The 25,532-nt window shown below is 41.6% G+C and overlaps 1 protein-coding gene across 2 annotated transcripts in view; it reads left to right on the forward strand.

The window, feature by feature from the left end:
• The window catches only part of LRMDA (leucine rich melanocyte differentiation associated), a 1,119,714-nt gene extending 1,103,539 nt beyond the window's left edge, over nucleotides 1-16,175 (forward strand). For both annotated transcript variants that reach the window (XM_049697257.1, XM_049697258.1), the window contains one exon: nucleotides 14,647-16,175. In XM_049697257.1, the coding sequence (XP_049553214.1) occupies nucleotides 14,647-14,726 (80 nt within the window). In that variant the 3' untranslated portion in view covers nucleotides 14,727-16,175. The remainder of the gene's footprint in view (nucleotides 1-14,646) is intronic.
• Nucleotides 16,176-25,532: the final 9,357 nt, after the last annotated feature.

A 25,532-nucleotide genomic window follows, 5' to 3' on the forward strand; every position in this document is an offset into this window, starting at 1 on the left:
GACATATTGATGGCCCTTGAAAAGGGAAAAGCTGATAGTATGCAGAATGCAATCATTAAACCCTCTTCAGCTCGCTGTTGATTAATTTGTTTTTTCCTGAAGGATCTAGTTATAGGGAAGGCCTCTCTTGTACCAACAGAAACCATTTTCTAGGCTCCAGCCTGTACTTAACCCTCTGGGTGCCGAGGAATAATGAGGCTGGCATGGCTAAGACAGGAAGATGGTCTCAGGGCGTTGAGAAGGAGGACTTGACTCTCAGACACCCTCACCCTCAGCAACACGTTCTTTCCCCCACCGTAGTGCTTATTTTCCCCCAAATACCAATTCTTTCAAAATTCCAAGGCCAGGCAGCCTTTTATTGAGACCTGGAGTAGGATGAAATGGAAACTTCGGATGCCCAGGAAGGTTTATTATCCAGGCTTCCAGTGGTTTCTGGAGAAGACACGGCACTCAGGAGTTTTTTTGTACATTAGGTAAAACCTTGCATAAACTTGCTCCCATGATTGGTGGATTTGGTTCTTATCGGTGTGTGTGTGTGTGTGTGTGTGTGTGTGTGTGTGTGTGTGTGTGTGTGTGTGTGTGTGTGTGTGTGTGTGTGTGTAGGGGGGATTTGTATGTACCAGGATAAGAAGGGATTTCTGGAAACCGTTCATTATATTTTCAGTTACTCTTCTCCCCAGCCCTATGTAACTCTTACCAAGAAACATTTATTGAAAGTTGTCATGGTAACTACAATCCAGAGCCATCCTCCTGGTACCAAAAATCAGGTTGATTGATCAGCTGCATGACTGATGATCCATTGGACTCCTTTCCTCTTTCCCTCTCCCAAGCCCACACCACTTCATCCATAGCTGCCCCATCCTGGGCAGAGACCAAGAGGGCAGGCCTTATGGGGAAAGGAAGTTGGCTTGGTCATCTGAAGAAGGATGGAAGCTTATATATGTGCAGTGACTCTAGACAGCCCCTGTCTTCTAGGGAGAAGGGTGGAGTCCCCCTTCCCCTCTCCCCACCCCCACTTCTACACTTCTAACTCGTGGAGCATTCTGACTTCTTTTGCCCTCTTCTTCCCTGTCCCCAATACTCATTTAAACCAAATTTTAATCGTATAGCATTGTTGGAGGCCTACCAAGAATTACATCATCTTCCTGGGGTCCTGAGCCCCACAGGAGAGGTCACGTGGGCTTCGGGGCAGAAGAGAGACAGCTCACAAATCTGCTAGAGCCACGTTGTAGCCTGCAGATGGAATTCACACTATGGTCCAAAGCACAGTTGCTCCTCCGTCGGCCACCCCTGCCTCCATTCGGAGTCTTTCTTTTGCTGAACTAACGACTGGCGCTCGGGGAGTCTAATATCCGCGGAGTCTGGGCCCTCAATTACCGTAATGGCTTATAATGAGATTTTGGCCAAGTAGCAGGTAGCAGGTTATTACTTCCTGCTCAGCATGGGCAATGTCTACGATGCTAATTTGTGTGGCCGAATGTGGCTCAGAGCTGGGCATCAAACTGTCAGAGCCAGATGTATTCTATTAGGTGGGAGGCTCACGTTGGCCCACGGGCAATTTTTTTTTCAATAATGGAAGCATGTTAACTCCCCGCAGGGTGAATCTTGACAAACTCAAGCCAGCCAAATAAAAGGGGTAATATTCCAAGCCATCAAAGTAGTCTGTTCCAGAGACAGATAACACCTGGTGCCACCCACTGTCAGCAATGTCTCTCTGACCCAGGCCATTCCATCGATAGGCAAAAAGTATACCCCTCTTAACATTGCTGGAGAGACTCTGGTGCCTACATTAAGTTTTAATGAGCCTGACCCTAATGAAGACCCTTATAATATGCTCTTCTATTGTTTACTTTGTCTTTATTTTGGCAAGAAAAAAAAATGTTCAAGAGGTTCATATCGCTCGTATAAACTGCCTTCTGCTATTAATTCTTGCTTAACCTATAGTTTCTTTCTTTGGCGTTAGCATATATATATATATGCGCTTTTTGTCCAAAGCAGGTTAGAGGTTGGGGAGTTGAAGATCAAGAAGTAATGAAAAATATTTTGGCATTTTGCAGTGAGAATTGCTAGTGCCCAAGAATTATGCTGTGCTCCCTGCAATGACATACTTTTAGTTATTTTTTTGTAATGCCGACTTCCTTCTGTTAGATCATATATCAGCAGATTCTCTTCGTTTTCCTTTTGGAGAAAGCAATTTAAAGTGTCCTGGAATTAGGAAAGATTATAGTAATATCAGTACAGGAAAAGTTTGTTTGGAGTCTAATGAAGGGCAGATGGAGGCTGGACTAATGGGCCTAAGAAGGAAGGTCTTGTCCTCAGTTCTTGCAGAGTTTGAATTATGACAGACCCGGTTGTTACTGGGTCTGCTTAATTTTATTTGAGAGGTTCTTTTTTGCAGCTTGAAGAATGAAAAAAAGAAAAAAAAGCAACTTGTCTTTATTTTCAATGACTCTCTTGAGAAATTTTAGCCTGAAGAACCAGACAGAACTGTGGATGTTTTCTCCCCTTTTGATGTGAGCTTTCTAATAGGAACAGACCTGAAACCCAAAAGCAAATTTCTGCTTGAGAGCAAAGCCAAAATTCCCATTCAAACTCTGCAGGAGGACCCCCGCTGCTCACATTTGTTCATATAAGATTCTGTCATTTTAGAGGGAGGCTAAAGACTTTCTGGGAAATTTTTTCTGCAAGTTTTTTTTTCTTAGTCTTCATAAATTATGGTTTGTAGGTTCAGTTCCAATCTACTTATCCAAAAAACTCTTTTCTTCTTTTCTTCTGTTAATGCAATCTGCACATCACTTAAATTTAAACTTTCATGATTTTTGTTTTATATTAAAGAGCCGGAGCAATCTATTATTAATTATTATTTTAGGTATGGTGTTTTTTCAGGCTGCTGTTAGGAAGACAGTAAAACCTCCATTCACTAAAACTCGATACACTAGGAATCTCAGTCAACCGGATTTTTATCTCTGAGTTTGAGTGGTGTTGCTTCTACAAGAAGAAAAACTGATGTCAAGAGTTTTACTTTTTTAAAAAGGGAAAAGGGGGCCCTTTTAGGTTGTCCTAGAACATTGTTTCTTAAAGTGTGGCCCCCTAATCTGCAGCATCACTACCACCTGGGAACCAGCAAAAATGCAAATTCTTGGCCCCAACTCAGACCCCCTAAACCAGAGACTTTGGGGTGGGGCTCAGCAATCTCTGTTTTAACAAGCCTTCCAGGTGACCCCATGCAGGGGAAAGTTGGAAAATCGCTGACGTGGGGACAAGCCATGCGATTCCTCCACCTGTCAATGTCCAGGAATGTGTAGCAAACTCGGGGGTTCAGAAGAAGTATTCTGAGATCCTTGCATCTCTTCTACAATGATAAGCAATCTATTGAGTATCTCATGAAGCATGGGTGAAAAGCCATCATTTCTGCCCTTAGGGAGCTCCTATAAAAAAGTGGTCTTAAGACCTTGAGAAATGTTCAATGAGCAGTCTTCCCACCCTAGTGAAACCTCTTAACTGTATCATCCTCACTGTAAATCCTCAAAGAACTCCTCATGGAGTGGCATTGACATACATACACTACCAAATGTAAAATAGATAGCTAGGGGGAAGCGGCCGCATAGCACAGGGAGATCAGCTCGGTGCTTTGTGACCACCTAGAAGGGTGGGATAGGGAGGGTGGGAGGGAGAGGCAAGAGGGAGGAGATATGGGGATATATGTATATGTATAGCAGATTCACTTTGTTATACAGCAGAAACTAACACACCATTGTAAAGCAATTATACTCCAATAAAGATGTTAAAAAAAAAAAAAGAAATCCTCATGGGTGGTCACCATGAGATATCTAGTAAGACAGTAAAATTGAATTTGGTTTTGTATAGTGTTTCATGTGTGAGAGAAAACTCAGGAAAAGTTTCTGCTGAACCACGAATTAATGAGATAATTTAATTAATTAACTGGAACCCAACATTTCCCTACTGGCTAGTCAATCTCATGACTGTTATGTTAGGAAAGTCTACAGGAAGAAAGTGTGAGAGCCTATTTGCTTCACTGACCACTTGAGCGGGTTCTCGGCTGACACGGAGAGTCACACCTGGACTCCACTTTCCTCTAGTCCAGTAGATCCAATTTTTGTTTACTCCCTTCTCTGATGGAATCCACTCATTTATTTGAATTCTACAGATTCTCATTTAAAATGCCATTCCCTAGAATGTCATACCTTTATTGCTGTTTCAAAAATAACATGTTTGAAATCCCTGGAAACCCATGAATACCTTTTTCTCCTGAAAGGGAGGTGGTCATTTGTTGTTCTAGGCATGAAAATAATCACTAGCCCATGGGCCAGAGACCAGTGATAGGGACCACATGATGACCAGAACAGAAGCTGGAGTTATGATTTTATTTTTATTTGAGTAGTTTCTACCTCTCTTTTCTTTCTTTCTTTGTTTCCTAATTTTTTATTGGAGTATAGTTGATTTACAATGCTGTGTTAGTTTCAGGTGTACAACAGAGTGAATCAGTTATACATCTACATATATCTATTCTTTTTCAGATTCTTTTCCCATATGGGTTATTACAGAACATTGAGTAGAGTTCCCTATACTATTCAGTAGGTCCTTGTTAGTTATATATTTTATATAGAGTGGTGTGTGTGTGGTAATCCCAAGCTTCTAATTTATCTACCTCTCTTTTCTGATTAACCTGGACCTATACTCAGAGAGGGATGACAACAGCAGTGGGTAGGAGGCAGCCAGGATTTGCTTGGGTAGAGTACATACGCTTTTTTTTATGTTTTATTGATGCAGGTTTTATTTAATTCTTATGTTTTTCACTTTTTTCACTATCAAATGATGATTAGTAACTCCATGCCCTTGAGTGGCATATTTCCTTTTGGACTTGCCTGATAAAAATCTTTTTCTAGGAAATGTGGGAAGCTATCTCTGTTTATCTTTGCGTGTTTCTTTACATTTATGCAGGTGATATGCAAATTTCCCCAACTCCTGAGCCTAGAAGATTAATTAGAGCAATTGATAGTAAAGAAAATTAGTCCCTGAAATCGAGATCAGAGGCATCCAAAAAGTGGGGGTGGGGGTGGGGGGGTGGGGGGACTGAGGGGGTGTCTGGGAGCCCCATTCCCAGAAACCCTTCAGCACAGATTGAGCAATCATGACATATTGATCATTGCAGAACTTATAACTGGTGACCGAAAGCACAGTGTGACTTTAATGGCCCTCTCTGAATCGTTGCCATCGTTTATTTATTATTTTTTTAAAGCAGCTGTTTTTCCTAAATTCATGCTGCCCTCTAGTGGCCATGCTCCCAACCTCACTTGAAAGGTGGCAAAGATGAATGTGGAGATAATGGTGGGAATGGCAGAGGGGGTGAAAGGGGGAAATTGTTTTCTTTTTTCTCTCCTGTCTGAAAAATTTCTGAGTTCCTTGGTCAAAAACTAAGAAATAAAAATGAAGCTGTACCACTTGACCACTGTCCATTTTGACTGACAGCCTGGTTTGTGGGACGTCCATCTTTGAGCAGCACTGAGGGAACTTCATGAATCTGAACTCATTTGCATCCCATCTTGGTGTGCACTTTGGAATCCAGCCCATCTCAGATCCATTAAACCCCACTTAGAATAGGGAGGTGGGAGAGGGGAACACACTCACGCCACATGGCTTTGAAGATTCGTTTCCCCCGTTGGAAAAGTAGGTAGGAGTCAGCATAAGTCAGGTTGTGGATCTTTGACATTCTCCTGTCCTAAGGGCAATCCTATAATTCAGAGGGATTTGAACTAGAAAGGTCGCATTGCTGGGACTTCCCTCATGGTCCAGTGGTTAGGACTCCACGCTTCCACTGCAGGGGGCACGGTTCGATCCCTGGCTGGGGAACTAAGATCCCACAAGCAAGTAAGAAAGATAGCATTGTTATTGTTTAGTGTCTGGTCAGGTACTGTGACTTTGGGGAAGCCACTTAGAACCTTCTCTTCTCCTTAACGAAAATGAAGATCTTTAAATTCTGTCCCAGGGAGAATTCTTCAATACGTTTAAAGAAATACTTTCAAAGAAAATTTTCCTATTCTGTGTTCAAGCTTACTAGAAGTACAGCAAAATAATAAAGCGTCATAGGAGTGTAAAAGTAAATCATTGTTTAGGAAGTCAGAGTGAAAACTGTTTCTGGCTTCATTCTTAACTGGCACAAAAAAAATGTAACCTGAGAATAAAACCCAAAATCTGGATTGCTAAGAAGATTTAGTAGTGGTGGGTTGTTGGTTGTTTTTCTTGTTTTCGTTTTAGTTTGGTTTGGTTTTGTGGAGGAGGGATGTTGTTGGAGCCTGGAAATATTTACTGTGGTGTTTGACCGCTGATACTTACATGTTCCTCCTTGACTGAAATATAGCATGTGTTGAGGTAAGAGCCAATCATATTACTGATGTTCAAACCAGGAGTAAGGGAGCCCACCCTCAGATCTGGAATTCTTTCCCATCCGTCTGGCCTACCCAAACGACCCCCGGTACCAAATAATTGAAAAAGCGTTGACGGGCTTCCCTGGTGGCGCAGTGGTTGAGAGTCCGCCTGCCGATGCAGGGGACACGGGTTCGTGCCCCGGTCCGGGAAGATCCCACATGCCGCGGAGAGGCTGGGCCCGTGAGCCATGGCCGCTGAGCCTGCGCGTCTGGAGCCTGTGCTCCGCAATGGGAGGGGCCGCCGCAACAGTGAGAGGCCCGCGTACCGCAAAAAAAAAAAAAAAAAAAAAAGCATTGACATCTGAGGAAAAGCAATGTTGACTCTGTTTCCTTTCCAGGATTCACATCATGGAAACATCCGCTGCCAGATAACTTTTAAATCTGTCAGCTTAATATTTCCTCGAAGTGGAGAGGACATTGAATGGCCTGGTCAGGTCTGGGTAGGGCCACAGCATCTGCAACTGGAGCACAGAGACCAGGGACTCACACTGGGACAGCAGATCTGGTTACTAGGGATCCGCTCAAAGGTGCAGTTATCTCTCGGACTTGCACCCGATTTCACATTTCCCGCTAACAGGTTATGTGAGGGAGAAACCGGCCCTGCATTTTTTTTTTTTTTTTAATCCTCTCCTCCCTCCTTCCCCTCTTCTAGAATGGCAAGCCTCATTTCACCTGCCCTGGGAGTCCAGAGTGCATTTTCCACAGGCTCTGGCTTGTCACATGACAACTTGTCTGCCGCTCACGTGACTATTCCTGCAGCCTCCCTGGGCAGGGAGATTGGCTTCTCGGCCTTGCATTCCTCTCGCCTCCAGTAGAGATTTTGCCAGTATACTTTCCCCACTGACTGGTTTCCTTCCCCTGCTTTTTTCTTCCTTACAAACACGTGAGTGACACTTGACAAGGCCCAGCGTTTGTCTAAGGAGGCCGTATAATCTGCTCTCTCAGTGGAAAGTTTAACCTTAAGTCGAGCCTCACTGGAGGGGGCCGGACATTGGGGCCCCATGTCCTTATCTCAAAGGGATACGGTGCCTACATTTGTGTCAGCTTTCTTCCAGGATATCCAAACCTTTGCTTTGGTAGCTCCTACTCTGTTTTTTGAATGGTGCTTGGTAAAAAGCAGCGTAACATAACCCCACAATTTATTTCCTCTCTTGCATCCAGAATACTTACATTTGTCCTGTGTACTCTTTGTGCTAAAAATAAATAGAAACCACCATTTACTTGAATCTGTAATAAACTGACAGCAACTAAACCTGCACATCACACTATTTATTATGGATGAGAAAGTGACCGAAGATTTATATCTTGTCAGTGTATTGAAAACTGCACAAATTCACGGGAAGGAATTAGCCTTTGTAGAAATAATGAAAACAAAATAAAATTGAAGTGAACTGAAACGACACACAATCAAATGTGTTGTCTGAATTTCAGCAGAGGACTCAAGTCTTCCCGTCACAATTTAGGTCTGCAAAATTTTACCCAAGGAAATGTAACCTTGTGAAAATAAATGACTTGAAGAGGTTTAGAAGGTAGAACCGGTAAAATTTGATATTCGCCAAAAGCTGATGGAGGATTTTCACCCTAATGGAAAAAATCACATGGAAAAGAATTGATCCCATTGGAAATAACTTCAGTAAAAGAGAAATGAAAATGTTCAAAATAGAATATGGTTTAACTTTGAATTTAAAAATTAAGGAATTAAATTTGTGAAATGTAGTAGTAACTATTTCTACAGAAAGTAGTAACTAATTTCTAATTAATTTCTAATTAGTTCTGAATAAATAATGCTTTCTGAAAGAAAAAGTACCGGGCTGGTTTATGTGTTATATTCATAAGCCTGAAGCCAAACCATCCCGGGGGGTCAAAATGGCAGAATTCAAATATCCACCATTGCAAAATATCAGGGTCAGCAGAGCAGGGTGAGAATACCTGACCTGGGGTTGTTTTGTATAATAAAGAAGAGCTCAAAAGAGTGAGCTCATTTGAGAGACTAGGCAACCTCCCTCGAGCAGTGTTGTTTGACGTGGTCACTGCAGTACTTAGCAAGGACGATGTGCCCACCAGTCCACGGAGAAGACAGCAGGTGCCCTTATAGACGTTTTGGGGTTTAGCAAGCATTGCATGACCGTGGCACCGCATTCCAAGCTAAGCTGCAGATTATAAGCTGAGACGCTTGCCAGAAATCATGCTCAGCTAGTTTGGGAGGAAGTCCCACTTTCTTTGTCTTCTCTACCCTTTCATGGGTCAGGCGGAGAGCCTTTCTCTGTTTCATTTCCAACCTAAGGCTTCCCAGATGTGTCTGCGGATGAAAGGAAAATGTGCCCCTCCCCACCCCCGTGGAGGATGGACTTTGTCCTTCCCCCAGAACTGCTCCTAAGCAGCCTCTTCCCTTAAGACCATTTTAAAACCTCTCTTCATTTTGCCTTAGTGTTTAAGTAGCTTACGCTGAATGAGGATGTTGTCCCAGGAGCCTGTAATTCTGCAGGCTCTGCTAAATCCTGTGCGATGTCCACAGCAGAGTCCATCACACAGGCTGGCCTCAGGGTATTGCTCCAGCCACTTCTCAAGATCATAAAACATGGGTGTTTATTCCTTCCCAGTTCCCAGTTTACTCAGGACCCGCACATAACAAAGTCCGAGGAATGTGCTTTCTGGGGAACGTCCTTTCTCCTGTGTGATGTTTACAGCTCTTAAGCCTGGATGATAACGTTCAGTCCACTGCTCTCTTTCCCACCAGACATCGTGATTGTTTTGTTTTTGTGGGAGGAAAGTGTTGAGCATAAAAACAACACTAGTGCTGAGGAATTGAGGCTGTTGCCTTCTGTTACTTTGCCCTCTCCTCTAGTAAGGCAAGCATTTAAGTGGTATATAGTTTTTAAAAATTTCAAATGCCTGTCGTCTTAACAGAGGTTAAAATATGAGTGTTTAACAGTTGAAATTCCTTACTTTGTGGATTCTGTTTAAATTGTGGTATTTAATGGTATTGATTAATGTATCTATTCAAATATTTATTGAACACCTCCTTGGTACTAAGCACTGTTTCAACCACCTGGTATTAGAAATTGGGGAGGAGGGATTATTGTAGAGGTGACATGTTAATGGTATGTATGGTGTCACGTGGAACTTTCCATAATAGACAGGAAGGCTCTCTGAATACTCTTTCCGTCTCTGGGCCCACCCACTTCTTCACAACATTGTCATCACTCTTCAGAGGCCGTGAAGAGGCTAGTTCCTTGCTTTCCTCATACAGATTGGAGAACAGGAGTTCCATGAGGAGCCCCCTGCCCCTTGCCTGTTTTGTAGCACTAGTTGGAAGGTGCTAGTGACCACAAACAGATTAAAATCTGTTTGTCGTTGCACAGTTACACTTACAAACCTTTGTGATAATAGCGTTTAAAACAGCGATTACCGAAACTAACATTAATAGTGATAATAAAATCGAGATTTTACTTTTTCCGTTTTACAAATATGAATTTATTGGTCCAACCCATATTCCATCATCAGATACGTTTTCGCATTTGTATGAGTAAAGATGATTATTCTTTCACAGCTAAAATATTAATGGTAGACCACTTACTCTGATGTGTAGTCTTTAGTTCTGTTGAATATGGAGTTAGAAGACTAGAGCTTATGTCAAAGCTAGGGAGATATAGGCTAATTAGTGGTAAGCACTTCCCAGCTCTGGGTATGAAATACAAGTTGCAGGAGAGTTAGTGGAAATTCTTTCCTTGGGGATTTTGAGGTCCAGCAGAGCTCCCCTTCTGTATCTAATGGGAAAATGGACTGGATGGGTTTCAAGAGCTGCCTTGGTCCAAATCAAATTTTGATTAACTGACCACTGGCTCTGCCTCCTACATCAGGCAATATGGTACCTGGCGTCCTTATCTTCATAAGGGAAACATTCAGAAATGCTAAATCATCTGTTTCAGAACTAAGGTGGAAATCTGGGATACCTGGCCCCTTGCCCTCATTTTACAAATGGAGAAACCAGCCCAGTGAGGGAAAGGTATGTGCACATGGTCACTTAACTATTAGGGGTAGAGCTGGATTTAAATACAGGCCTTTCTCCACCTCCCCTTACTAAATAGATGGTAGGGCGAGGCCATCCAGAAGGTCAGGGAGTCCTGAGGTGTTTGCTGGACTCTGCATGGCTGTGCAAAGATGTCCTTCCCAGGACACTCAGGGTTTTCCTCAATACCGTCCCTGCCACCATCACAGTGGGGCATCCAAGAAAAGAGGCTGATTCCCACCCCCGCAGGCAGCCCCAAGGTCATAACTTAACATAAGTAGAACACTCACTCCAGTGAGGGGAAACATCTAAAAGAAAAAGGACCTCTTTAAAACAGATTCTTCCCAGTACAGTTTTTTCCATAACTATAGGTTTAAGAACTTACGGCAACGGCAGAGCCGGCTACTTAAGAAAAATTAGGGGCCTCATTTGGCAGGAGAGGATTCCCGAGGGGACAGGGCACTGTCATTTTTCCAGGGCCTCCCAAAAGAAACCCCCCACAGACAGCTACATGTCAGCCTGATGCATGGCAAGCCTGCTTCGTTTATTATGGGCAATGCCAGATATTTTAATTAAAAACACTACATACGCCATTAAATGTGTTGTTCCCCTTCCAGTCCCAAGACGTGTGGAGTTCGGGGAGACACAAACAAGGGAATGCATTGCAGATGTACACAGAAACCACCGCCTACCGAGTCACCACCCGCGGGTTCCCGAATTCCAGCCTCGGAGCGCCTCACTGTCAAAATGTCCTTTGCAAGCAAACTGTTTCCTCTGTAAATTTTCTCAGTTTATGGCAGTTGCCGTGTTGGAAGGAGGAAGGCCAGGGGGAGAGCAGAAGAGAGAAGCCCGCAGTCACCACGTGCCTTCATTTATGAGCAGCTCCTATGAGTTTACAAATAACCTTCGTGATAAGTGAAGTCTTATGGCCACACATGGGACTGGGCGGGTTTTTTTTCCTCCCTTGTTAATGTTATTTACTTACTTATTTATTAAATACAAAAGTCCCCTTTGGGGGGGGTAATCCCTTCTGAGCTGCGAGCTCAGGTAGGCGTCTCAATGGAGGCAACCACCTGGTTAATTTAAGCAATCGTAGGCGGTTCAAGTTCAAAAATCTCATCCGATTTTAACTGTCACTAGCCGGCCCGCCTGTCTCCCCAGGGGAGCAGCGACAGCAGCTGGATTTCGTTGTCGGTTGCCAGGCTGTCCCCGCGCCTCCTGGAGGAGCCCGCAGACTGAGTGCCTTCCCTTTCCGGATTTTATTCAAGGTGACAGCTCCTCACACGTTGGCGCTCTGATCACCCCAAGTAGCTGGGATATCGGCAGGGGATGAGTGTGGTCCTCCTGCAGAACCCAAATTTAGATTGACTGAGGTCATCCTCGGGCCTCGTGACCCCAGCGCTCTGACAGAACAGGGCTGCCAGGAACTTGGCCACGGCAGCGAGTTTTGTAATGATGTCTGGGGAGAAGCGTTCTGCTGGAGAAGGCGAAGAAGACCCCAAGTGCTAGGGAGTGATGTCAGCTTTCGTTAGCGGGGCAGACAGCGTTAGAATATCCTTGGCATAATATGGCTTTGGTATCTCTGTCAGCATCTCTGTTTTCTGTCACCACACACAATCCTGGGCCTGTCTCGAGCCCTGACACTGTCTTTTCAGATCAGGTTATTGCCAGCCCAGAGATGCGTTCTGCCCCCCACCACACAGCCCCTTTGTTTGAAGTCGGCCCTCTTGTCATTAATGCACTTGATGTCTATTTAAATCTGAGGGTGAGCACGGTATCTGTTTTCCCGTCAAGAGATCATTGACAATGTTAATACCTCATGTCCTTGCCTCGTTTTCCAAGCTCTGACACTTTGCCACAGTCTCCTGCATTCATCAAACAGCCCTCTCTCACCAGGGTGTCTATAAACATTCTTGCTTCCAGGCCCAGAGGAACAGGGCAGGCCTTAAAAAGGACTTTTATCAATGCTGATCAGAAAGCAGGGCTGGGCAGTGTGGCTCAGAACATGTCACCTTCCTCCACATTGTGGCCCATGTTCAGGAATATCCAGCCTGCTTCCAGAAGGGCACTTGCTGTCCAGGTTGTATCTAGACTAGGCAAGGTCTGCAGTTGAGGTTTACCATGGAGAGAGCACAGAGAAAAGAATTCAATCCAGAATGTGCTGGAGAGTTTCTCGGAGCAAACGCACCCGCTGGTGTGTTGTGTTTGTGTGTGTGTGCGTGCGTGTGCGTGTATGTGTGTGTGTCTGCCTTTCCTTCTCTTCTATGTTCTTTATAATATCTGACAGCCCTATCCATTCCTTTTTATAAAAATTCCTGCTGTCCTGGTGCTGTAGAAAGAAATTAACATCCCTCGGCCTCATCCTTCCAGATTCTTGAGGGTTTATTGGAATCAGTTATGTTCAAGGAAGCCCCTTGCAGATTTTCAGAGACTTCTGAGACACTCCCACCCAGGCCTGCAGGGGATGCTGTTCCTGGAATGCAGCCTCCACGGCCATGCCCACAGACCCGTCCTAGCATCGGTGACAATATTAGCACAACTCCAGGTGCTACGTAATTCAGCACAATAAAGGGAACAGCTCAGTGACAGCCACCAAAAGAATAATTTAGGCCCCAAGAAGGGTCTCAGGGAGGTTTCATCCAAGCTCAGTGTTTCCAGGCTCCAGACCAATACTGAAAAGCAGAACTTGGGGGTTGGGGGGCCAAGGAAAAAGCATAGCCAAAGGGGAAGAGTGGTCCACAGTGAACTTGCTCAGGGGACCATGGCAGGAAATGGAGGTGATGACAGCCAGCTCACGGCCCAGTCTGAGGCCGTGGAATGATGTCATCCCCTCCCTATTGCCAGCCTGCAGAGATTCTGAGAACCCAGCAATTCTCCACTTTGTCCCAAGACATCTGAACCAAGGAGCATCTGCCTTGTCATTAAAAGTTTCTGAGAGTCATTTTTAATCCATGTTTAAGAATACGGTCTACAGTTCTATAGTGGAGAAACATCTCCTGTACAATGACCCAAGTATTTACCACGGAGGACTTCTGATTGGAAGAACCTGACTAATTTCAAGTGCTGATTTATCCCAGAGGAATAGTAGATAGTGGTTGCTTGCTTCACACTATCATCAGAATAACGGGGAAAAAACACGTATGTAGAAAGCTATGTTTACAGACAGATTTGTAGCTCATGACTTTATGTTTTATGGACACTTCTTTGGGTTGTTTCTTTTTTTTCTGGTTACGCACACTTCAGAGACTCACAGAGTATTAGTAATAAGACAATTCCATGAAGCTGAATTTTAAGTTTGTTTTTCTAAAATTAAAAGGAAAAAAACCCAGGGTGGCCAAAAGCAAATTGTAGTTACAGATATTTTCTTGGAAAAACTGATGTTTACTTAATAATACTGTCAAAATAACTGTGGCAGGTGATTTCTGATAGATATTTAGAATAAATATTGAGTTGATTGAAAGGTTTGACCTTATTCTAGGGGCGTTGTTTACAGTTACGTCCTCTTATGACCTCCGTGAATGACAGGAAAGCTGTATAGGGAGCCGCAAAACTATTTAAAATAAAACTGAAGATGAAAATCAAGTGCATTCCAACCTGAGAATACAGTTCAGGATTCCCCTGTGAGAGGAAGCCGTTTAACGTCAGAGGCTCCGTTACTTTCCATGTGGCGTTTTGTGGATACCACAATTCTTCCTTAATCATCCGTTATGTACTTGATGTCTGCTGGGATTTGGAAGGTTCTCTCTGGAAATTAACAAAATTGATTCACGATAAAGATTTTGAAAAGAGCCACATTCTGGGAAGATGGTTTTATATCTTTTGTTTGGGCTGGGCCCATCTTTAAACTCTTAATTTTCCATTTTTAGAAATTCTACCAAGAGAACTTGGAGAGGGAAGAGAGTTTTGCTTTGTTTTGAGAAGTAATTGGCCAAACTAGAAAATTCTCTAAAATGTGGAAAAGAAATCATGCAGGAAAGTGTTATTCCTAGGAGCCTGTGCTCTGGTGACATTTTATTTGAATGTCAACTCTGAGGACAAGAAAATAGGGTCCTTCCCTTCTGGGGCTTAATCCGTTTGCTGCCACCCATGCATGGGATCTGTGATTGTGTTGTATTTCTGCCTTGCAGCACCTGTGTTTTCTTGCTGTACTACTTGTGCCACCTGTAATGATGTGTATCTTTTTATTTGCAGGTGTCCTGGGGAAGTGTCGCTATGTTTACTATGGGAAAAACTCAGAGGGCAACAGGTTTATCCGCGATGACCAGCTCTGAAGGCAAGTTCTGTATGCCTTAGCCAGTGACATGAGAGTAAAAGAAAAAAGGGAAAGCAAAAATAAAGAAAAAGCTAAACGAAAAGACAATGGCCCACATCGCTTTTCTGTGGGAAAGCTATGACGTCAGCTTTTGGTACCTTCTGCTGACTTTGCCAGGCCTGTCAAGATCATCCTTCTGCCTTAGACTGAGTGGTCACATAGAGATTGACATGATTGCCCTTAAGCAGGTCTCATCCACCACAGTGACAGACAGCGGTGGCGAAGCACCAGGGCTGACAGGATGAACACCATGATAGATTGCCTGGCCCCTCCACTGCTCACAGGGGAGCAGAGGTCACACCTGGGGCCTCCCTAAGTATGCTCAGTGGCTTTAGTCAAGTGAGAGAGACTGTGTCTTTAGCTCGCCTACTGAGTAGAGATCCTCCTAATACCATCGTGCTGTGGGTTTATTTTCAGTGAGAGAGTCCCAGTTTAAAGGAAGGCTCTACTCCCTTATTTCCCTTAAATCTTAACCTCTTGTATTCTGCATGGTCCCCTCCCACCCCACCCCCATCAGCCTTTAGCATCTTTATCACGGGCAATGCATTTCAGTTTGCAGTTTCTCAGAGAACAGAAGAGGTAAGTTCTTAGACACGTTGTGCATTTATGGTGAGCTTTGTGTTCTTAGCATTCGTGTATTGGAGTAAGTTGCCTTCCCTAAATCCCTGACTACAAAAACATGGACTTCATCATATTTTGTTCACTTAGAAATCCAATTCTTGCCCTGAATGCTAGTCAGTGTCAGGCATCTTTCACAACACCGGGTTCTGGTTGTACCAAAGGCTCTTATTTATTTATTTTTAACCACACACCCTCCCAGCTATGTCTAAGGCCATATGTGTGTTTGAAGCTGGCTTGCTCCTTTGGGTGCTATTTACAGGGAGTGAGGTGATAAAAGATGGAGTGATAGGTCAGGAAGTTAAAAAGGAGAGTGAAGACTGCAGAAAACACTCACCAGACCAGGCAGTTTTTAATAAAAGGCACAAAACCCTTTGAACTTGGTATATTCCTCAGAATCTCTCAGAAATGAAATCCACAGCTTGTGAGATGGTCTTTGTGCACCTTTGGCTCTATTCCAGCCCTAATGTTACAAGGAAAGGAAGCGTGATCATACTGGTCGGGTGGCTATAATATAATTCCATTTAATATACTGGTACACCAGTAGAAGATGTTTGAAAGGCTTACTGCTCTTGACACAATAGCGTTTATTTTTGCTTTTATTTGGACCAGGTTCACTGTCCTGGGTCTCCCAGTATTCGGTTAGTTTGAGGACAGCAAAACATGAAAGAGAATCCTTCCCAGTTGTAGATACCAAATGACTAGAGAGCTGCTATAGTAAAAGTCTTTAAAGACTCAGAACCCACAAACATCACTGGAAAATAAAATATTTCTAAAAAAAAAAAAAGAAGACTCAGACCCCCTGAGACACCCAAGAAGAACCTGCTTTCTCTGTTTAGTCCACTGACATGGCCTCTGGCCTACTGAGTCAACACAGTCCTTGAATGACTTGCGCTGGGGCTGGCAGCAGTCGGTCTTGCAGATTACACAACACTCGGTGATCAGTTATTGAGACAAATTTAGATGGAACTCCTTAAGACCATTAATTATTAGAGGATATTGAATGTTTGGCTTTATCTCTCAAATCCGTTAATAACCAGAGTCGAGTACCTTTGCTCTGTTTGATCTACAAAACAGCATTGGGATAATGCTTTAAATGAGTTGAATTCAGTCCCACCCTGGTTCTTTGTTTGGAAGCACCAACACGTGTTTTGTCCATGGCATATTATGGGCAGCCAGAGTTCTGTGCAAGGGCAGCTAGACTAGTCCAATGTCACATCCAATCTAGCGGCACATATATCCTTGTCTTTATAAAAGGCTTTAACCCTGCCTCAAACAATAAAAAAGCACTTGTGAACTGACCACAGAATTTTTCCATCTTTATTTTTCTTACTTGTTTACTTTTCTTAATGTCAGAACCATTTGTATCATGCACAGGAATGTCTCCCTCAATGCGAGCTTTGGAGGCAAAAAATATTTTTGGAGTGAGTTATTGACCACACTGTTTCCCTCTCTTTGGGTTGTTTATTTTCTTCCAAAATGGTGTAATAACTTTAACTGAGATTAGCTTTAATTATAATTTACGTAATGGCCCTCACGACAGTATATTCATCTTAATGATAGAATTATAGTGAGTTTTGCTTCTCTTAAAAGAGGGTAATGATAATGAACTTGTATTGGGTTGTTTACAGTTCCACTGTTTGTTAAGCAAAATTTTCTGTGCTTGAGCTAGATTTTGGTCTGAATTGGCAGGGGGAGAAGCAATGTGGCATGCTTATCTTAAATCCCTAGGAATTTCCCAAATGTTGTATTTCAAAGTAGAGAATTAAAAGGTAATAAATTCAATACAAGCTCAGATATATTTCATACCCCCTTTCACCGCTTGGTCTTTCTGCTTTTGACCCTATTCCACTGAGCTTTTTCTTTGGGGATCATGGTGCCAGGCATCCCTGTGTCCTCTCTCCCAGGACACCCATCTGACTTGAGAGCCCCCTGCAGTACAGGCTGTCCTGGGAGTCCTCTGTTGCCTCAGCAAAGTCAGGGCAGACTGTCTCTTTCCTAAGTAATGTAATTTTATAGAACAATTTGTTCCTTGAGGAATAATGTTTTCAATTGTGGGGAATCCTATTAAAAGTACAACTATTACAATCGTTTGCTTTTACTTTTACCAGCCGTGCTCATAAACCCTCCATCTGTTTGTTGCTTTAAATAGAGGAACATTATAAGAGATTATTACTTGATCAGGCTGCACGTCTGAATGTTGTGCATTTTCACACATTCACGTGTGCTGAGGAATACAAGAAAGCAAGCCACAGATTCTGGATGAAAGGATTTTTTGTTTGTTTTGTTTTGTTTTGTTTTGTTTTGTCTCTGTGTGTGTGTTTTCCAGCAGAGATGTATCTTGCACATTTTCCAGGGAAAATGTCTTTCTTGCTGCTTCTAAGAAATAACCTGGCTTTCTCGTCTTTCTTAATATGCAGATCAAAAACAATCCACAGGGCTCTTTTCATCAAAACAATAACAGTGTTCAGTGGTTGCTCTGCATAAGAGCAGGCTAAATCAGGTGTGTGTTGCTGCCTAATGCCCAGGGTGGACAACACAGGGTCCACTGGGACCCTTACGTGTTGGCCATACAGCACAGCTGATCCAATGTGACATTCACCATCTGCTTTTCCCAATTCTCTTGCCAGGAAGAAGCCTTCACCAAAGAAGGCTGTTAGCATGACTTGACTCTGGTCTCTGTAATGTGTCTAAATACCATGTTGTAAACTACCGTGACTAACACCTAGAAAGGGAAAGAACACTGGAGGGGTAAAAAAACGTGTTGGTTACCTGTTTGTATGACAAACAGACCATCAGCCTTTGGTGGAGTATTGTATGTTATTTCTAGTACATCAGCAAACACTTAAGGGATTTGAAGAACATTCAAAGACAGTCAGCTGTCTGAAATGATTACCTTCCTACACATTTACCTGAAAATTTCCAGCAGTAGTAGTTTACCTTTGGGTAATTATAATCTTAAATGTTAAGTTGTCACTTTGTGGGCAGAGTAGGTAATGTTATTTGTCCATATTAATGTAGTAGCATATGCTAATTTTTCTAAAGTAGCATGGAATGTGGCAACCTAGGACAAGGGAGTTTTCCTAAGAAAGAAGAGAATATTCTAAGTTTGGAATGTGTCTGGGGACGAGTTGCTAAGGTGAGAATGATGCAAGTGGTAATACATGGAATTATACCAAAGGAGAGTGTGAAGCAGAGCCTGACGCAGAATTAAAGTGGGGACTCTTAGTGGTTAGTGATATAGGGCGCTGAGGGAATAAGGAGAAAGGGAGGGAAAAGACAGTTGATGCCAATTAGAAGATTTGCTGATGTTTAGCACTAAAGTGGTGTTGAGCAATATTTTCTCCTCAAAATGGAATCATCCTTAAGTGGAGAGTGCCACCATTCAGTGATGTTTTACAAGTTTCTCTGCCTAAGACAATGAAGCAGTGTGGAAAAGGTTGATGACAAAGCACTGTGGGAATAAATGATCATGCATGCGATGGCTACATATGAACAAAGATGACTACGGTTTGTGTCCAGTCTTCCACAGAAACCAGCATCCTAAGGTTAGTTCCCTAGCTCTTTGTGGGACTGAATATGCTGGCGATAGGATTTGACTGTCTCTGGGTGCAGGCAGTAGATGAGAACTCAACTCATAGGAGGAGTGGATAACATCTAAGTTCAACTGGATGACCTGAATTAACATGCAGAATATTCTGGAAATAATTAATGTTTATGTTGTGCCACATTGATTACTTTAAATCAACTTTTCCTTCTTCATATTGGAATAGGAATAAATTTGAAATGTACTTGGGGATAATCTCCTTTAGACACTAACTTTTCAATTTGAGTATTTGTAATGAGCGGGGCAAAGGCACCTTATGGTGGGCTTAACCAAGATATTCAGATTATTCAAATTATGGAGCCTCGAAATAGGTAAAAATTAATATACATTATCCATTTACAAATGTTACATTTATTAAACAATAGTTTAAATAATAATAATTAAGTGGTGCTATAAAAGAAATTACATTTGGAAAAATGTCTATTCAGTTCTTTTGCCCATTTTTCAATCAGGTTTCTTTGTTTGTTTGTTTAAATGTTGAGCTGTATGAGCCATTTATATATGTTGTATACTAATCCCTTATTGGTTGTATCATTTGCAAATATTTTCTTCTATTCAGTAGATTGTCCTTTTGTTTTGTCAATGGTTTCCTTTGCTGTTCAAAAGCTTTTAAGTTTCATTAGGTCCCATTTGTTTATTTTTGCTTTTATTTCCTTTACTTTAGGAAACAGATCCAAAAAAATATTGCTATGATTTCTGTCAAAGAATGTTCTGCCTAGGTTTTCCTCTAGGAGTTTTGTAGTATCTGGTCTCACATTTAGGTGTGTAATCCACTTTGAGTTTATTTTTGTATATGGTGTTAGAGAATGTTCTAATTTCATTCTTTTACATGTAGTTGTCCAGTTTTCCCAGCACTACTTATTGAAGAGACTGTCTTTTCTCCATTGTATGTTATTGCCTCCTTTGTCATAAATTAATTGACCATAAATGCATGGATTTACTTCTGGGCTCTCTATTTTGTTGCATTGATCTGCATCTGTTTTTGTGCCAGTACCATACTGCTTTGATTCCTGTAGCTTTGTAGTATAGTTTGAAGTCAGAGCACATGACTCCTCCAGGCCTGTTCTTCTTTCTCAAGATTGTTTTGGCTATTTGGGGTCTTTTGTGTTTCCATACAAATTTTTTAATTGTTCTAGTTTTGTAAAAATGCATTTGTTATTTTGATAGAGATTGAATTGAATCTGTAGATTGCCTTGGGTAGTATGGTCATTTTAACAATATTAATTCTTCCAATCCATGAACACAGTAAATCTTTCCATCTATTTGTGTCATCTTCAATTTCTTTCATCAGTGTCTTATAGTTTTCCATGTACACATCTGTTACCTCTTTAGGTAAGTTTATTCCTAGGTATTTTATTCTTTATATGTGATTGTAAATGGGGTTGTTTCCTTAATTTATCTTTCTGATGATTCATTGTTAGTGTATAGAAATGCAACAGATTTCTGTATATTAATTTTGTATTCTGCAGCATTACTGAATTCATTGTTGAGCTCTAGTAGTTTTCTGGTGGTGGTGTGTTCAGGATTTTCTATCTATAGTATCATGTCATCGGTGAACAGTGACAGTTTTACTTCTTCCTTTCCAACTTGGGTTCCTCTTCTTTCTTTTTAGTGCTTTGATTTTTTACTGTTACTATTATTTAACTTTATCTTTCATGAAAAAATGTACTCCAACTTCCACCCTATATTTAAAGTTTGTCAGGCTACTTTTATGCTAGAAAAAAAGTTTTTCTGGGCTTACAATAACTTAGTTAAAACAACAACAGTGAGAGCTACAACAAAATCTTCTAAATTATTTTAACTAATTACTTGACTTATCAGAAAGAGTTGTCAAGTCATCTTAAATAGCCTGAAAAGTGTGTGGGTGTGGGTGTGGGTGCGTGTGTGTGTGTGTGTGTGTGTGTGTGTGTGAGAGAGAGAGAGAGAGAGAGAGAGAGAGAGAGAGATCAGGATCTGTGTAGAGAACTCCTATGACTGTCATTGTAAATAACTTTCTAAATTTCTTGTAAACTCCACAGTAAGTTAGCTTTTGCTCCTGTTATGATGTTATATAGAAAAATGTATCTGTTTCATACCTAATTAACTAATGTCTACTTTGTGTCCTCCTTTCTTATAAATTGATTAGCTACTTTTTATGACTTGCTTAGGCTCTGGTGTAACAGTATCATGATGTTTTTGGTTTTCCTCCTTCTAGACCTTTGAAACCTAATTTGAACACAATGAGATCATTGTTCAAAGTATAACATAGAGCCGTTTTGTTCCAATTAGGTGATGTCTTTGATACCCAGTGAAAAATAGGTATGTGAGTTATTTCAGAAAGTTAATATATAAAACCAAGTTTTATTCATAGACTATCCATATTTCCCTGTTTACGTACATTCATTCCGAATTTCCATGTTGCCTATTTTCATATAAAGGCAGTCTTCCAAGAAACAATTCCATTATCTGCAGAGCTATAGCATATAACCCACATTCTGTAGCCACATTGGCTTTGTCTGTGTTGCTCAAACGTAATAAATGTAGGAGCATGCCTCCAAATGGAATACTTCTCTCCCCTTCCCTTTTTAAAACTTTACTTGGTATACCCACTGAGAATGATCCATTTTCAAAGGATCACATTATACTGTAAAAGTTTTGAACTTAATAGTCCATACATTCCTTGAAGGTCAAAGAGTGTATGATAATGATGGAGGTTACTATCACAAGAGTCAGTGTAGGTATCTTCACAAATTAGGTTTAACTGCTGCCTAACAAATTATATTTAACTGAAAAAAATTAGAATCTCAACTCCAATTTATTAGCCAGGCTTATAGGTTTACACTTGCGAATATTTGTATGTATAATATAGATATAGGACATTGACTTATCATATGTTAAAATGGATTTTGCAACTCTCTTTTGGCAGTTTGGTCAGTGGACCCCTTCAGTGGGTAAAATTATTACTGGATTCTTTGCTCTGTTTTTTTTTATACACACATGCATATTATAAAGATATAATTTTTTTCCTAGAATTATTTTATGATATCAACATTTAATCAAGCACTTAATACCTATTTTATTAAAATGAAGTAGTCAAGAAACCAGACCAACATATATGGATGACATTTGTGAGGACACAGGGGCTCTAATTATTTAATTTAAAACTCTAACATTTGCACGTACTCCTCGTTCCCTCCTACGCCTACTGGGTTACCGATTTCTCTAAAAATGTTTTCTAAATAATTCCATGGTTCAGGTTGTCCTCTCTGGATTTGAAACTGTCTTTAAAAACTATGCCAATCCATATTCAGAAGGATGCACTTCCTCCAAAGACATTTATTGGGCGCCTTCAGCAGACTAGAAATTAGAAATACAGGAGTAATAAGACGATGACTTACTTTTGGACAACTTTTATCTGGAGGAGACTGATATACATAAACATAATCATTATATGCTGTGATAGGTACAAAGTTAGAGATTGCACTAAAGAACTATATGAATTAAGGCCCAGAAATGACAGTGAGAAGTTAATTCCAAATGTAACCATATTCCAACCATGTCTATAGTTAGCATCTTGATCCCAGCTGCCATCATTTCTTACCCGGATCATTCATCCCCACTCTGTGCTTGCCAGTCTCCTGACTCTACCCTTGCCTTTCTACAGCCTGTTCTTGACAGAGTCAGTGCAATCCTTTAAGAAATGCTTAATAATATCATGTGTCTGCCATACCCATATCACATCACTCGTTTCCCATCTCACTTTGGAGTAAGAGCCAGAGTCCTTATGAGACCCTACATGGCCTAGTATGATCTGTCCTAGAGAAATCAGTGTCCCAGAAGCTGTGAGAGCGAAGCAAAAATAAATGCAAATACCATTCCCTACCACTCTCCCTGCATTCTCTCTGTTCCAGCCACACTGGTCAGTACTGGACGTTGTACTTGCCATTCAGGTCTTTGCTCAGATGCCACCTCCTTAGAGAGGCCTTCTGGGACCACTGTATCTAAAGTAGCACCCCCAGCACAGTCCACTTACCTTGCTTCGTTTTCCTCTGTTGCACTTGGTCATCGCTTGACATATTATATATTGTTGGGAAGGGGCATTTTTTGTCCAAACAAAGGGAAGGACTTGTTTTGTTCTGAGGCTAAAGGGTGCCTTGCATGTACAGGCACTCAATAAATGTTTTACGAATGAATGAAAGAACAGTTCCAATTCACAGAGGTCTATTAGGCTATGTTTACAGACATACCGTTGCACATTAAATAGGATGAATCTCTTTCATCAAAGGGATTTTCACTTGAAAAATTTCTACCTCTTTTCTTTATCTTGGATCAAGCAAACAAACTACTTCATTCTGTTTGGGAACAATGTACAATGTAGAAGCATGAAAAATGGGCAGTGGAAATGGGTTAACAATGAAACAGAAAAGGAAAATGAATGTCAAGAAGTGAACTGACAAGATGATATGCAGCTTGACCTTGGGTGGTTTGAGATGCAGTGTCAGCTTCATAGGGCCCTCTCTAGTTACACCTCATGCAGCCAGCAGGCTGTATGGATTTGATAGTGGACACACCTGTGCATTCTGTATCAGAGATTGTATGTATGGACGTGGAAGCTCTTCTCATTCATTCAGGTACAATTTTTCAAACAAAATCTAATCTTTATTATAGTTCTTATATACCATTATAGTAATAAAATATATACAAAGCAAGATTTAAAGAGAAATTCAGAGTCATTATTTATGAAACAAACTCTTCTCAGACATTATTAAATTATTATTTTATCCAACATGAATAGAACTAACTTATTTTAACTTTGTAACTTAGCCTCACAACCTTGTCAAAACTTCAGATAGGTGAAGGTAAAATAATGAGATATTTTTCCTGTCAGGAGTAGGGTACAGAATTTATGAATCTAGTTAGGTAATTACAATTATCAGTTATATAAATGCTGTAAAAACTCTTTACATGTATTCATTAATTTAATCATGCAACAACTTCATCAGGTTGGTGCTCTTATCCACATTTTATTTATTTATTTATTTATTTATTGGCTGCATTGGGTCTTTGTTGCTGCGCACACGCTTTCTCTAGTTGCGGTGAGCGGGGGCTACTCTTCGTTGCGATGCGTGGCCTTCTCACTGCAGTGGCTTCTCTTGTTGCGGAGCATGGACTCTAAGTGCGCGGGCTTCAATAGTTGTGGCTCATGAGCTCTAGAGCACAGGCTCAGTAGTTGTGGCACTTGGGCTTAGTTGCTCCGTGGCATGTGGGATCTTCCCAGACTAGGGATCGAACCCGTGTCCCCTGCATTGGCAGGCAGATACTTAACCACTGTGTCACCAGGGACGCCCCTCTTATCTCCATTTTAAAAATAAGGAAAGTGGGCTTCCCTGGTGGCGCAGTGGTTGAAAGTCCGCCTGCCGATGCAGGGGGCGTGGGTTCGTGCCCCGGTCCGGGAAGATCCCACATGCCGTGGAGCGGCTGCGCCCGTGAGCCATGGCCACTGAGCCTGCGTGTCCGGAGCCTGTGCTCCGCAACAGGAGAGGCCACAACAGTGAGAGGCCCGCGTACTGCAAAAAAAAAATAAATAAATAAGGAAAGTAAGGCCCTGAAAGGCTCAGTCCTGTGGACTAGGTCACATACAGGTAGTAGTTGTGAATTCCAGGAGGTTAATTAGGCTCTCTGGGTCCAGAGTCCATGCTCTTCACTGCTGCAGTATCTCTGCGAGAGGCATTTTCTTACTTCATAAAATTCACATTTTTCTGATGATGGAGATACTGCTCAAAACATGTTTGAAAGTTCTCTTTTGGAACAAATCTTAAAACTCTTTTACAAATCATTCGTGAATTGAGGCTTAGTGTGAACACAAAGAATAAGTAGCCGTCTATAACTCAATGACCCAATTCATCCCCTAGAGTATGTTTTTTAAAAACGCACCCGATAAATAAATCCAAGTTACCTTCAAATGAAAAATATTTTCTATGATTTAAGATTTTTTGAAGACTTCCTATGAACACTTAGCACAGTGACTTGAAAGAATTAATTGCCGGGAAAACTCACATCCTGGTTTCTGCTTTCAGTTAGGAAATCATTAGTTATGTTGAAAGTTTGGGAAAACTCCTTCTTAGTGGATGGTTTTGAGCGGTGCCCCAGAACCTACAGGCCTGGGTTCTCTTTCTGCTCTGCTCCCTGCTTTGCCCCTCTGTCTGGCCTTCACTTCCTATGCCAGGTAAGGGAGGAAATGGAAACTGTCCAAAGGCAGCTGAAGTTAGCACCACTGAAGGCAAAGGGGATCCCCCAGTGTCTCTCCAAACTTGGAATTTAGTGCCTTTGGGAGATATGATGTATATGAAAGTGCTTTGCCAAATAAAGTGCTACCCCAGTGTAAATAATTATATGGTAAATTGAAAATTCTGAAGGCATTTTCAAAAAGGAAGTTTTGGAAATGTTTTAGGTGTTCAGTTTCATTCTTAGAATGAGGGCATAGTTTCTCAAGCTGGCTACTTTAAAATAGACAGAAGCACAGTATTTGCATCATTCCTAGAGTGGGGACTCTAAAATTAG

This window comes from Orcinus orca, chromosome 14 (genome assembly GCF_937001465.1).
Source record: "Orcinus orca chromosome 14, mOrcOrc1.1, whole genome shotgun sequence".
Taxonomy (NCBI): domain Eukaryota; kingdom Metazoa; phylum Chordata; class Mammalia; order Artiodactyla; family Delphinidae; genus Orcinus; species Orcinus orca.